The sequence below is a fragment of the Hippocampus bargibanti genome, linkage group LG04, assembly GCF_051943395.1.
Source record: "Hippocampus bargibanti isolate YZ-2025 linkage group LG04, ASM5194339v1, whole genome shotgun sequence".
Classification (NCBI taxonomy): Eukaryota; Metazoa; Chordata; class Actinopteri; order Syngnathiformes; family Syngnathidae; genus Hippocampus; species Hippocampus bargibanti.
In genome coordinates this window covers 20,840,758-20,855,621 of record NC_142737.1, presented here as the reverse complement: position 1 = coordinate 20,855,621, position 14,864 = coordinate 20,840,758, and the positions used below count along the sequence as shown (strand labels likewise).

Genomic DNA, 14,864 nt, shown 5'->3' with positions numbered 1-14,864 from the left:
TTAGACCATGAATGATGAACATTTGGAAATGTGCTTGAGGCTGGCTGTCAGCAGCTACTGTCTGGACTATGCATCCCTGGCTGATTCAATTCAGTGCAAGTCATCAAAGTAAACTCGGGTAATTACAAAAAATGTTAATAGTTATTTATTGTGTTATGTATATGTAGTTATTATGTGTGTTGTGCAATATTGGCTTATTCAGTTATGCAAGGTACATCAACATACATTGTACATACAAAGAATCCTTAAAACATTTGAAAATAATTATGTTTTGCATTTTTGTCGTGGGTAGATCATTTTGACTTGGTAGTTTTTGTAAGTAGCTCGTATGCTGAAAAAGTGTGAGCACCCCTGCTGTAAACTGTACGTGAGACTTATGAAAGGGGCTTAGTGGCTTGTAGCAAGCAATGCAAACGTTGCATTGTGAACCATGATGACAAATGACTACTGCAGCAAAATCTACACTGCAGATTTGTCGTACATTATACTCTTTCATAACTGCCACAGTTTCAGTGAATTCCATGAATTCTTTGAAGAAATATTCACTCTCCCACCGTGTCTTAAATTTTCCGCACTCACTTTCTACCTTTCGCTTCTTTGGTTCTGCCATGTTTAGTCACGAGTAAATTTCTTCTGGGATTGGCCTTTTTGGTGGTGCAACTGCCTTGATCAACAGTAGCTCCCCCTTGTGTTAAAACTTAGAAGTGCGGGCAAAATTTGAAGTGCGGGCCATGTTCCATTCTGTTTAAAAATTTCTTGCGGGCCAATTAAAAATGGACTGCGGGCCGCAGTTGGCCCGCAGGCCGTAGTTTGGACACCACTGGATTAAATAAACAAAGAAAATATGCAAAACGAGCAGTTTCTAGGCTATTGGGTAAGGATGATGTTAACCTAGGAAAGAATAAGAACACTCAGAAAGGTGCCAAGACGCGTTCTCAAATGGAGATAGAAAAAGTAGTTGTAATAATAATAATAATAATAATAATAATAATAATAATAATAATAATAAATGTAAAATAAACAGCATCATAGTTGAGTGCATGCTGGCGTTATTTTTCATAAATTTTAAAAAACTTCTAAATAAAAAAATATTCGATATCCCGGGACCAAGTAAATACTGGGGGAAACCAGAGCACCCCAGCTATCCAACCAGACCACTGTGATACATATCTGATGTTTTATTTTGAAATAGTGGGCCTCTGAAAAGTGAAAACATTGATATTGTTTGTCAATTTAAAAAAAACTTCTAAAAAGAATAATATTCGATATCCCGGGACAAAACCAACACTGGGGAAAATTAAAGCACCCCGGCGATCCTACCACACCAGTCTGATACATATCTGATGTTTTATTTTTAAATAGTGGGCCTCTGAAAAGTGACATCTGACCTCTTTCCTGACTCCAATGCATGTATACATATTGGTATTGTTTGTCATTGTTAAAAAAAGTTATAAATCAAATAATATTCGATATCCCGGGACAAAACCAACACTGGGGGAAACCAGAGCACTCTAGCTATCCAACCAGACCACTCTGATTCAGATCTGATGTTTTATTTTGGAATAATGGGCCGCTGAAAAGTGACAACGTATCGATATTGTTCGGCCATTAAAAAAAAAACTTTGAACTGCTTTCACAACTTAAAACAAATAAAGACGTCTAATCGCCCCAAAAAATAAAAACATTGTTGCGAAGTTTAAAGGATTTTTTTAAATTTAGGAAGTACCAACCACAAATGCTCCCTTGATCAATTTATGGTAAATATACCTTGCTGCAGATTTTGCTCCAGTTGTCGTTTGACGTCATGGTGTACAATGTAACGGTTGCGTTGTGTTGTCTGCTCAAAGCTAGTGGACATCACTTTCTCAGCGGCTTTCAAAACTCTGAAGTACACTTTTCAGTCAGGGTGTAGTCCGTAGCCAATCAGAAGCCTGCTTTGGACTACACTATGAAAGGAGAAAGGCTGCCGGTGCCGAGTATGCAAATTGCCAAACACACGTTTGTTTGGCAATTTGACTACACCCTGACTGAAAAGTGTACTTCAGAGTTTTGAAAGCCGCTGAGAAAGTGATGTCCACATGGCTCGTAGCATTTTGTTTCTGGCTTTTTGAATAAAACAAATATTTCATTTGAAAAAATATTGCTTTTTTTTCTTGAAGAACTTGTCGCCCATCTGGGACGTTTTGAAAGGGCCACCGGGCCGACACTATTTCAAACACTGATATTAAGCTGCCCACTATCTCTCTGCACCCTGATGAGTTGACAACTTCACCCTCATTGTTAAAGTCCAATTTCTGTTCACACGGGGTGCTTCTTACTTTGCACTCAGACATTCCAAATTTTCTCAACATTCTCTCAATGTGTTTCTTTTGAGTTATCTTGATTTCTCCTTTACTTTGTTTAAAATCGATACCTAGGAAGTGTCTAAGTGGACCCATATCTTTCATTTTGAACGTTGTTTTTAGCATTTCTTTCACTTCACTGGGCAAGGTATCGTTACTCACCGAGATGATTGAGTCATCCACCCACACTAACAAAATGACCCATTTTCGGATTCTCTGCAGTAGACACATTGATCAGCATCATTTTGTATAAAACCATTCTTTATGAGGTGATTATTGAGTAACATGTTCCAGTTACGCCCTGACTGCTTGAAGCCATACAGTGATTTGTTGAGCTTTCATACCAAACGTTCTCCTGTTTGTGACCTGGTCTCAAAACCTTCAGGTTGCTCCACATATAGTTCACAGTCCATTGGGGTATGGAGATATGCAGTCTTCACGTCCATTTGGTGAAGGGTAAGATCTTCCTTCACAGCCACCTGCCTCAGTGCTCGAATAGATGTCATATTAGCTGTCGCTGAAAATGTCTCGCTGGAGTCAGATCCTTCCACTTGACCAAATCCTTTTGCCACAAATCTGGCTTTACAAGTCCCAGATCCATCTGGGTTTTCTTTTACCGTATACACCCAGCGACCTCCTACTGCTTGTTTGCCCTTCGGTAGCGGGGTCAGAGTGAAAGTCTCATTTTCTGTCAGGGATTCCATCTCCTCTTCCATTGCAGTACCCCACATTTTTTACTTTTCAGATTGCATAGCCTCTTTAAAAGTTCTAGGTACACCATAGGTTACCTTGTAGAAATAGTCAATATTTTCTGTTTTGGCATCATCACACATGTACTCCTTTAAATATTCTAGAGCCCTTTTTTGTCTTTTAGGAAACCGAAACAGTGAGACCTCAACTTACAAACACCTTATCTTATAAACTTTTCGTCTTACAAACGTCAAATTTATGAAAATTAAACCTTATAATAAGCACTATTTTCATAATACACACCCACCACGGCTGGCGGAGTGATCTTCGGCGGAAGCACACGACCGAACAGCACCAGAGGTTAAGTTACCAACAGTCCTTATGGAAGGTGACTCTCCTTCCATAAGCCATCAACACCCATCAAAAAGGTAATTAAAACTTTATTTTAGAGCACAGTTTATTTCTTTAATTACTGTCCTCATGTTTTCCAGCTCTCCCAGGAGCAACACACCTGATTCAAATGATCAGCTCATCAGCCAGCTCTGAAGCAGCATCAAAATGGTCCTGATGATTTGAATCAGGTGCGTTGCTCCTGGGAGAGCTGGAAAACAGGCAGGACGGCGGCCCTCGAGGACCGACTTTGGACACCCCTGGTCTAAACCATCTTTGGTCTGTGGTACTGGGCCCATAACCTGTTGCGCTAGTCATTGTGGCAGCAGTCCTAGCGTTTTAACAGTAACCAAAATGGTAGCTTTTTGTAGCGATTGAAAGTACTCACGAGAGAATAATGATGCACAGCCGTGTCAATCATTGGTCTGGGAACTCGACAAAAAAATTATTCTGTGCATGCTCTTAAAAAGGATTTTCCGGGTATCACATGATCAGCTCGTTTCGCAGGTGACATCAATCAGTGAAATTTCCCCAATCATGTCTTTGCCTCACACATATATTTACACACACACACTCAACAGGATAGCTGGGGTGCTATGGTTTTCCCCAATGTTTATTTGGTCCCGGGATATTTTTTTTATTTAGAAGTTTTTTTTAAATTGACGAACCATATCGATACGTTATCACTCTTCAGAGGCCCATTATTTCAAAATAAAACATCAGATCTGTATCAGAGTGGTCTGGTGTGATAGCTGGTGTGCTTCCCCTGGTGTTGATTTAGTCCAGGGATATAGATTTTCCCCAGTAGGACTTTTTAAAAATTAATGAAAAATAACGTCAGCATGCACTCAACTATGATGGTATCATCATCATCATCATCATCATCATCATCATCATCATCATTATTATTATCTCATCTCTCATCTCATTTTCCGTACCGCTTATTCCTAATTAGGGTCGCGGGGGTTGCTGGAGCCTATCTCATCTGTCTACGGGCACGAGGCGGGGGACACCCTGAATTGGTTGCCAGCCAATCGCAGGGCACACAAAGACATACAACAGTCACTCTCACACTCACACCTAGGGACAATTTGGAGTGGTCAATCTGCCTGCCATGCATGTTTTTGGAGTGTGGGAGGAAACCGGAGGACCCGGAGAAAACCCACGCGGGTCCGGGGAGAACATGCAAACTCCACACAGGGAGGCCGGACCGGGACGCGAACCGGCGACCTCTGCACTGTGAAGCCGGTGTGCTAACCACTCGACTACCGGGCCGCCCTATTATTATTATTATTATTATTATTATTATTATTATTATTATTATTATTATTATTATTATTATTATTATTATTATTATTATTATTATTATTATTATTATTAGTAGTAGTAGTGGTAGTAGTAGTAGTAGTAGTAGTAGTTTTTCTGTCTCCACTTGAGAACGCACTTTGGCACCTTCTGAGAGATATTCTTCTTCTTAAGTTAATGTGATCCTTACCCGACAGCCAAGAAACCGCTTGTTTTCCATATTTTTTGTTTACTTACATCCAAACCACTTCCGGGCAATCTGTCGTTTTGGGCCTGTTTCACTTTGTTGCTTGTTGTGTTTCACATTGTTTGATGTTGTTAATATAGTTTGGTGTTCATACAGGACACGTGTTAATACTTTAATGGTTTTGCTCTCTTAATGTTTGGTATGGATGTTCAAAATATGCGGTTTTTATATGTACCGCATCTTGTGCTGTCCCGGACTCACCGGTCAATTTTTTAAAAATCAACGTGGCCCTCAAACCAAAATGTTTGCCCACCCCTTAGGGTTAAGTCCGTGCTTGGGTGGCAACCCTACTCCGTCTAGACGGCTCGGGTTGACCCTTCTAATGATATGCAATTAGGTAAATCGATGGATGAATTTTGGTTAACGGTGATATACCACAGCAAAAGCGTATGCCACAGAACAAGGACCAGTTCAACCTTTCCAGTCGATGGCGATAATGAACTGTCTTGTTGTGTTTGTGGCCACGTTGCGAGCCAGAAGAAGAATCCCGAACGTTCGCACTCTGCAGCGTAATCACGCCAAGACACAGTTGGACAGTTCAGCAGTTTACCAATAGACGCCCACCTTGCAATGAATACACTGTCAACCTGCCCATTCTCAGGAGACGGACCGGAGCGGCAATGAAGGTGCCTTTTCACTTAACGCTCGATTTATTCTCAGCTTCGTTTCCTGCTTTGATGGTTGCTAGCATCCGGCTAACCCTAGCAATGTAACCCGAGCTAGTCACTGGTCACTTTGTATCCATTGCAAATGTGTTGGTTACAGGATTATCTTGCCAGCGAGACTAAAGGGTGTCTTCTCCCTGTCAGAAAGTATCGTTCTGTGTGTAAATGTAAATATTGAAATTGTGTTTCCTCTTGCATATTTCTTCCTCTTAGATTTCATTGAACAGACATTCACTCATGAAGAAACATTCCGTTTCAGCCTCGAATTTAAGAAAAGATATGAAAGAAAATACAAACTAATCTGAACTGAACGTTCTTTCAAAATATCAGGCGGGAGCCTCGTCCGTGTGGGCTTCATGCTGCGGTCTGCTGAATGAAGTTATGGGAACCGGAGCCGTCAGAGGTCAGCAGCCAGGCTTCGGGGCAGGTGCTGGACCCTTCAGATTCGCCCCCAGTGCAGGGTACTCTACATACCCTCCCACGAGCTCAGCAACTCCCAGCCTCGTGTGCAAATCCTGTGGTCTGGCGTTCTCGGTCTTTAGGAGGAAGGTAGGTAACACACTAGCGGCTTTTGATGGCATATTGATTTATTGTCTGCGATAAGTAGCAAATTTTACAAAACTTAATCATGTAGGAAATTGTTAAGAAACTTAGATTGTATCCTCAGTTTGTATCTCGCTGTAATACTGAGCTGATCTGGCAACTCAGCCACGACATGACATCACGTGATTTGACAGCGATAAAAGCCAGTTTATGTATATGTATGTGTTTTGACTTCTCGTACGACGATGAGCGCAGCGGCTGCTCTCTGTGCTCTGGCAAATAAATATCCTACTTGTATGATCTAAACAAGAGGACCATCTCGACTCTTTATTCTCCCAAATGCATCGCGAAAGCGCTGAAGATCTCAACAGAAATAAACAAAACACACCAGTTTTTGCTCAAACGATGTCCCGATGTTCCCGATGTTAGATGGGTGTTCTTTCAAAATTTCAGATGACATTGAAAAGGTGAGGTTTTGATTTCAGATTTTTCACATTGTTTTTGTTCAAGTACAATGTTTTTTTTCATGTGCGACTGAATTTTAAGTGGAAAGATAAGTGTAATCCAAATATTTGTTAATGCGCTATTAGCCTTTATTTATCAGATGATAGGCTTCAGTGTTGATCAGAATAAACCACAATTATGGTCATATCAGTTTTAATGCCTTAGATGTTAATAGGACTGAATCATTATGCTCACAAATCATCTTGTTTTGTTTTATCTCGGGTTTAATGGATTAAAGTCCATTTCGTTTACACCCAGATGCCGGCAGATTTGTTTTAATTGGAATCACAGTGTGGTCCCAGCTGATTCTTGAGGCAGATGCCAAAACATGCCCCACCTCCTTGCCTCCAGCTCTGTGCTTATGTTCATGTACGGCAGAGTTGCTCCTTGTGTCAAGACCGCAGTGCCAGTGGTCTCCAAATCCATACATGTGTTACTTTTTGACCTGGTCAGTTAAAAAAAAATCATTCAACCTGCTGTCTCTGCATGAACATCTTGAATAGATGTTCTGCTTCTGAAGGGCGAATTAAAAATGACTTATTTTTATACCTTTTTGTTAGTGAAGGGGGACGGGGGTCCAAATGCAGTTTTTTTAATGCAGCGATTTTTAAAAGCCATTGAATGCCTTCAACGTCTCATTTCCAATGCCTTATATTTTTCCTATGCTCTATTTTCCCATCAGCACATTTGCAGTGACTGCAAGAAGTGCTTCTGCTCTCTGTGTTCCATGCCTCTCGAGAATGCGCGCATCTGTGCCACGTGCCATTTGCTGAAGGCAACAGCCTTCCATCGGCCACGGCTAATGCGTCTAAGGGTCAGGGACCTGCGACAGTACTTGTTGCTCCATAATGTCCCCAGTGACACGTGTAGAGAAAAAGAAGACTTGGTCGACCTGGTGCTCTGTCACCAAGGCTGTGAGGAGGAGGATGAAGAGGAAGAAGAGGAAGCGCACGAGCCTGACACAAGCAGCCTCAGCTCACGTTCCATGTATACTCCACCACCTTCGACCACACAGTCTGTCTCAGAGCTGTCTCAACTTGCTGCCTCTCAGGAGCAACCTCTCAGCAGGAGTGATAGTTCTGACAGCAACCAGGTCACTCCGTGAATATTTTTTTTTATTAACTCTGAAAAATGGAAGGCAAAGGCTGTATTCCGAATCAATCACGCATTCCCTACTCCCTAATTACTGTCCTGAATTGGATGAATTAGATATAAATAGAGTCCACAGATGAGTTAAATGAAGGCTTCATTACTTTTACGCGAGTGGCTTTGTTGCTAGTAATTTATTCGTTTTGCTTGGAAAAAATGCACAAGCTGCAAAATATACCTCAATATTGATTAGATTTCACTTTTGTCACATCATTTTCAACTAATGGGTTCCTTCTTGTCGGGTCCACCGAAACTTAGCGTATGCACTTTAATGTTGGACAATATTCATACAATGGCTAATGAGGAAGGCCAATGCAAAAACAATTCTGTCGTGCAGAATAAAAATCCGTAAGGGTTTGAAAAATGTTGACAAAAGAATCACCAACTTTAAAGTGGAGGTAAATTGAAATTGAACAAATTGCAGTTTCAACCTTCTTGTGAAAAGAGGGGCCTTGACAGATCCACTCGAATTATGTAAATTAGCTTTGGGACTGCTTAGCCTTACTATAAAAGAAGGAGGGTGCCATTGTGCTCAAGGTATCACGGCCTAGCTATGATCGACTAATTTAGCTCATCAGCCGGGTCTCTGTTCCTTTGCATGTACTGAAGAGGAATCTTGTCTTTTTGTTCTGATCCAGGACATTGGTGATGCCACATCAGTGTCACTTCTCAACTTGGACCCCAGTGAACACACACCTGAGGTAATTGAGTGATTATTTTTTTGTGAGCACGTAGAGTTTAATGCACTTCCAGGAAGGGATTTTTGATTGCACCACATCACAAGAGAAATGTGGCTTGATGTTAATTATGTCAAAGAAGATTATTACTGCTTGACTTGAGTTTTGCGGTTTTTTTAGACGAGCCCTCAGACGCATCGTTTGCTTCGAGCGTCTCTTTCGGACATCTCCGGTGTGAGTGACATCGAGGGCCTCTCTGTCAGACAGTTGAAGGAGATCCTGGCCAGGAACTTTGTCAACTATTCCGGGTGCTGTGAGAAGTGGGAGCTGGTGGAGCGGGTCGGCAGACTCTACAGAGAAACGGAAGAGAACAGGAAATCATGTGGGTGTTCATCTTGTTGCTCAGAATCAAACACATGATCACGGTGCAGGTACTGCACTGTTATACTGTAGGTTATACAGTTTACTATCAGGGCTGCTCAATGGCTCCGTGGGGCCCTTAGTGTTGGCAATTTCCAGGGGATAGATCCTGATCCTAGCCCGCCTGCAAATAGCGAACATTTGTATGTACCTCGGCTTACGAACGCTTTAGCTCATGAACTTTTCACCTTACAAACATTAAATTTGCGAGAATATAATCTTGGCATACGAACAAGTTTTCGGGAAACACACGGAGCCCCACACTGGCTGGCGGACTAGTTTTCGGCGGAAGAACACTAAACCACACGGCCGAACAGCGCCATGGTGGCTGGCGGACTACTTTTCCACACCCATTTCCTCTCAGTGCAAACGTGGTTTGTTATCAAGTGGAGTACTTTTGCTTTTTTGCGACCGAAAAAGACCCCACCATAGGCTCATGTTCAGCCGAAGAGGACACAAAAGAAAATTACAGTTGAGTAGAAGAAGGAGATCATCGAAAAACACGAACTAGGTGTGCGTTTGTGTGACTTGGCGTCCCTGTACCTCTATGCTAAGTCGACCATTGCTACGTGTGGCTCAGGGTGTTTCTGTGTTGTCTAAGCAACGGTCTCGGGCAATAGAAGAGGTTGATAAACTTCTGTTGATTTGGATTAACGAAAAGCAGCTAGTAGGGGACATTGTGTGAGGGTCTTATTGCCGAGAAAGCACAACAACTTCACTCAGATATCAAGAGGCAACGACATCAACGACCATCACAAAGGTAAATAAAACGACTTTATACTTCAGTACAGTTTATTTCTTTCATTACAATAGGACATTTATTATACTTAAAATAAGGTATATTGTGTGTAGTTTTAAGGCTTATTTAGTAGAAAATTATGTTTTATGGGGACCTGGAAACAAATCATTCTCATTTTTAATGGTTACCTATGGGAAATTAATGTTTGGAAGACACACTTTGCCTTTCTGGGAACCAATTAAGTTCATAAGCTGAGATATCACTAATTGGCATGGGCCGACTTCCAGTTTGATATTTTTCCATTGTTTTAAAAAAAGGCAAGGTTTGCATTATGTAAGTAATGAATGAGCTCTTTTCTTTTTTAAGGAAACTTCTAAAATAGACACAATGGCTTGTTTAGACTGCAGGCATATATGATTCAAATCATATTCTTCCTCAAACCCGATTTTTTTATCTGGATAATTGTCCACATAGTTTGACGATAGTAATGTTTGGTTGTTTTTTTTTTATATCCTATGCGACCGAATACTTATTCCAGATTGACCAGGAGGTTTCATGCTGTCACTTGATTGTTGCGCTTGTTCAGGCAGTCGATTTCTGTGATTGATTTCCTTTCTCTCTTGCAGTAGAAAATGTGAGCAGTAATATAACCAAAGGTAAGCATTGACTTGCACTGTCCTGATTATGCTCACTGTGCTTTGACCGCACTTGCTGCACTGTATGGTTCAAACCTATCTCTCTTAATCATGCACACTTTTCTCTGACTTTAATTCTTCCACACTTAAGTGGTGGCCTTCGCCCCTCCTATCTACAATGGGGCCATTGGAGGTAAGGTAGTTTCCTCAATGTGCTCTGTCATCTTAGAAACGTCATCAGATGTGTTCATCATCACGAGCAAACCTACTGTTTCATCTTCACACATTCCCTCTTGGTGAAATCGCTGCATGTAGCTCCTTGAGGCAGAATGTAATCGACTGTGACAATCTCTGGTTTACTTGCGTGAACCATATTGTCTTTCTTTTTCCCACAAGATTTGAAACATTATTTTAAATAGTCTTCTCTGTCATATTCCTGCCACATTGAATCCACAGTAAAACACAAGTCATCACAGCGCTGATGGAAACATACTTGAATGGTCTCAAGTGACACCGGAGTGCCTCTCACCTCCTTTAAACGTGCCTCGAGTGGCATTGCATGTATCATCCGGTTTCTCGGGGCATTGTTCACGATGCCCGGAGAAAATAGCAACATGAGCAAAAAGTACGACAGAAACATCAGTTGGACATGTGCATTCAAAAACTTAGAGCACGGGTGTCAAAGTCAAGCCCCGCCGGGCTCGTCACATCATTTGATTAGGCCCGCAAAAGCAAATCAAGCATGTCAAGTGCCATCACGCTTCCTAAAGTCCCAACCAAAATTTCTAATTGTCCCACAATAACAGTCATTATTCTTGACTTCAGATTTGAAAAGTAGTTATTTGTTAATTTGTTGTGCCTTCTGTATGTAATATGTGGAGGAGATAAAACATTAGAATGGTTTCCTCGAATTCAATGTGGCCCGCAGCAAAAAAATAAATAAATGAGTTTGACACCCCCCGGCTTAGGGAAAGTCACATTAAGTCATTCACAAATATATTCGGGAATTGAAAAAAATCAGTGTGACGTAGAGCGCCACTCCTGAATTTGTTCGGGTTTTGTTTTTTCTTTGTTGGGTGCCGATAAAGCGCTGGCATGGCCTCTGGCAATGTTTTTCCTTTCCACAAGGGGCAGCATTTGCCTTTTTTCCATCTTAGCGATTTGTTCCACCTTCAGCTGTTGTTAAAACCCAATATAAACTAATAGTATGTATGTATCACATTGTGTTTTGGACATCTGCTCTCATTTCAAGCTCATATAACTCCAGAGATGTATATTTTAGGAATTAACCCCTTTTTTCTGATGAAAGAAGAGAGTCTAAGGTTTCTTACGCCGCATTGAATGCTTATGTAGTCCTAAAACTCAATAATCTGTGGGTCCTGGAATCCGAGTGACAATGACCAAAACCCTGGCACTGGAGTGGACACATTTTTGCACGTCTGATAGTGAATGAGTTAAATTCACCTGTTTGAATGCATTTTAGGTTCGTCCTGAAATAAAATATCCCTCATTTATTTTTTGTGAGAACAGGAATCTATGTCTAATCCCTGTCCAAAGTCACTGCTGCACACTCAAATTGTAAATCAATGGTTGCAATTCCAAGTGCAGTCTTTAACATAGCCAGCAAGGGGCAATTCCACTACTGGACTGTCATCTCCATCTTTCTAATGTCCAGGTTCTGTCATTTCCAATTTATCAACAAAAATTAATGACCAGAATTGATTAAAAAAAGCATATTTGTCGACACCGCCATTTTTTTCTTTTGCAGATGGTGAGAGAGTTCCAAAGATGTTCCTTGACGAAAACCTTTGCAGGATCTGCATGGACGCTGTGATTGACTGTGTTCTGCTCGAGTGCGGCCACATGGTGACCTGCACCAAGTGTGGCAAAAGGATGAGCGAATGCCCCATCTGTAGGCAATATGTCGTTAGGGCCGTGCACGTCTTCAAGTCCTAATGTAACATCAACGCTCAATTCCGATTCAATACTGCAGCTGTGACTCGGATGGATGGTCATTTAAATCAAACAAGGCCATCACATTCTCGCAATTCTCTTCTGTTGATGCTTCAAGTGTGTCATGGACCATTTTTACCTGATTTGCACATGGAAATTCCCTTTTTTTTCTCTTCAAGTAAGAATCATTCCCGAGTCTGTTTTACAACAAAAAGAATGTGGAATTTGGGTACAGTCCGTTCCCTCGGTTCTGCCCGCAAAGTGTAGCCTTTCTTGTGTTAGGTGAGCCTTTGTCTCGCAGTGGAAAAATTTACATTTGACATTTGTGTTGGCAAAGGACCTCATTCGTTTGCGACAAGTGACTGCAAAACATAGTGATACATATCAAGGTTGCACAGCCTGACAAGATGTACAGTGAAGAAAATAAGTATTTGAACACTCTATTTCTTTCACTTAGAAATCATGGAGGCGCCTGAAACTTTCATCGTACGTCCACTGTGAGAGAGATCAACTAAAAAGAAAAATCCAGAAATCACAATGCGTGATTTTTTTTAGATGATTTATTTGTGTGATATAGCTGCAAATAAGTATTTCAACACCTGAGAAAATGAATGTTTATTTGGTACAGTAGCGTGATATCTTTCATGGGGCTCCACTGCGATTGAGATTGACCGTCATGTTTTGCTTCTTCTATTTTCTAACGATTGCTCCAACAGTGGACCTTTTTTTAACCAAGCTGCTTGACAATTGCTGCATAGCCCTTTTTCCAGCCTTGTGGGGGTGTACAATTTTGTCTCTGGTGTCTTTGGACAGGTCTTTGGTCTTCGCCATGTTACAAGTTAGTCTTACTGATTGTATGGGGTGGACAGGTGTGTTTATGCAGCTAATCACCTTAAACAGGTGCATCTGATTCAGGATGATATATGGAGTGCAGGTGGACTTCTAATGGGCGGACTAACAGGTCTTTCAGGGTCAGAATTCTAAATACACAGGTGTTCAAATACTTATTTGCAGCTGTATCACACAAATATATATTTTTAATCATGCATAGATTTCTGGATTTTTCTTTTTAGTTTCTCCCTCTCACAGTGGACATGCACCTATGATGAAAATTTCACACCCCTCCATGATTTCTAAGTGGGAGAAATAGCAAAATAGCAGGGTGTTTAAATACATATTTTCTTCACTATATGTACGTAAATGGTGCCAAATAGCAGGTGAGATTACACGTTCCTCACCCATCACATATCTTCCACTCTAAGTGGGTGACTGTGGATGAATAGCAGTTGAGGGGGGCTGAGACAGGATGTGTAGCAATTAGTCATGGAGGGCACTAACCAGATGACAATCGAGTAAAATGATTTGAAATTACAGTCGGTGTTGGTTATGGACAATAAGAATTTGTTTTTGCATTGTTTTGTAGTACATACTTGAATCAAAATGCATTCGCATTGAGAATCTCACTTTAGGTCTGTCATTACAGCAATAGTTGATCTTCGCTGCCACCTTTCTCAGCATTTGGAGACAAAACTCGGTGCTAGTCCTCTCATCATCATCATCATCATCACTCTTTTCAAGTCAAACTATGGATCTAACTGAATGTTAATTTGTTTATTTTTTGTGATTTGCGCTCTGTAAAATAAAGTGTCATTTATTTTCCCAAGTCAACTCAATTAACTGAATTTCTCACAGTAAAGAAGATGTTAATGGAATAGGCATATAAAAATCACTAATTAGTTGCATAAATTATTGCACAGTGTGTGTATGTACATAAACAGACACACACATACATGCACAGCTAATTTAACTTTTGTCAAAATATTCTTAAACAACCCTTGCAGGATTTTTTTGGACAGGTAAAATTAATCTGTGTTGTCACTGTTGAATATATTTAGCTATGCTGCGCAACTCTACGTCAAATATTTTTCAGGTTTTATTTTCTCCAAATGCGTGCAAACCTATCTGAACTTTACTGGGTGCAAAAAAAAAAAATTGGCAATTAGAATTAACATGTTTCCTTTATAACCGCATCAGAGCAGGACCCACTTTTCCTTCAGAGGGCAAGTATTGTGTGAATGTTTTATTTTAATAAAGAGTGATTTTTTTATATATATATATATATATATATATATATATATATATATATATATAGTCTGATGAGAGCCTACGAGAGCGACACATGTCAATTGCCTTCTCCCTCCAACCAACACAGCCGCCCTAATAAAGAACCTCAACTCTATCCAGAAGTTGTATCATTTACCGAACCCGCTTACACAAAGCAACGCATGTATACGTAAAGATATATATATATATATATATATATATATATATATATATATATATATATATATATATATATATATATATATATATATATATATATATATATATATATATATATATATATATATATCTTTACGTATACATGCGCAAACGTACTCAAGTTCACAGATTCATGGTAAAAGGATTGTGAGGAAGACAAGTTCATCAATAGGAACCTGATGGCAGAGAATGGACACGTTCATGGTACAAATGAAAGTCTTTTAATGCATATTAGCACTAAGCTTTTGAATTTACAAATATAAACATTGTCACATTCACCTGA

General features: G+C 40.4%; 1 protein-coding gene across 3 annotated transcripts; it reads left to right on the top strand.

Moving 5' to 3' along the window:
- Positions 1 to 5,441: 5,441 nt before the first annotated feature.
- Positions 5,442 to 14,305, top strand: rnf34a (ring finger protein 34a). 3 transcript variants are annotated; one of them, XM_088994650.1, is made up of 8 exons: positions 5,442 to 5,600; positions 5,970 to 6,188; positions 7,369 to 7,779; positions 8,474 to 8,536; positions 8,693 to 8,894; positions 10,298 to 10,327; positions 10,458 to 10,499; positions 12,075 to 14,305. In XM_088994650.1, exons 1-8 carry the CDS (start codon positions 5,595 to 5,597, stop codon positions 12,260 to 12,262), a joined length of 1,161 nt encoding a protein of 386 aa, XP_088850776.1. In that variant the 5' UTR covers positions 5,442 to 5,594; the 3' UTR covers positions 12,263 to 14,305. The 3 variants fall into 3 exon arrangements, with proteins under 3 accessions (XP_088850776.1, XP_088850777.1, XP_088850778.1); XM_088994651.1 differs by lacking the exon at positions 10,458 to 10,499 and having other exon boundaries at positions 12,075 to 14,303; XM_088994652.1 differs by lacking the exons at positions 10,298 to 10,327; positions 10,458 to 10,499 and having other exon boundaries at positions 12,075 to 14,304.
- The last annotated feature ends 559 nt before the right edge of the window (positions 14,306 to 14,864 follow it).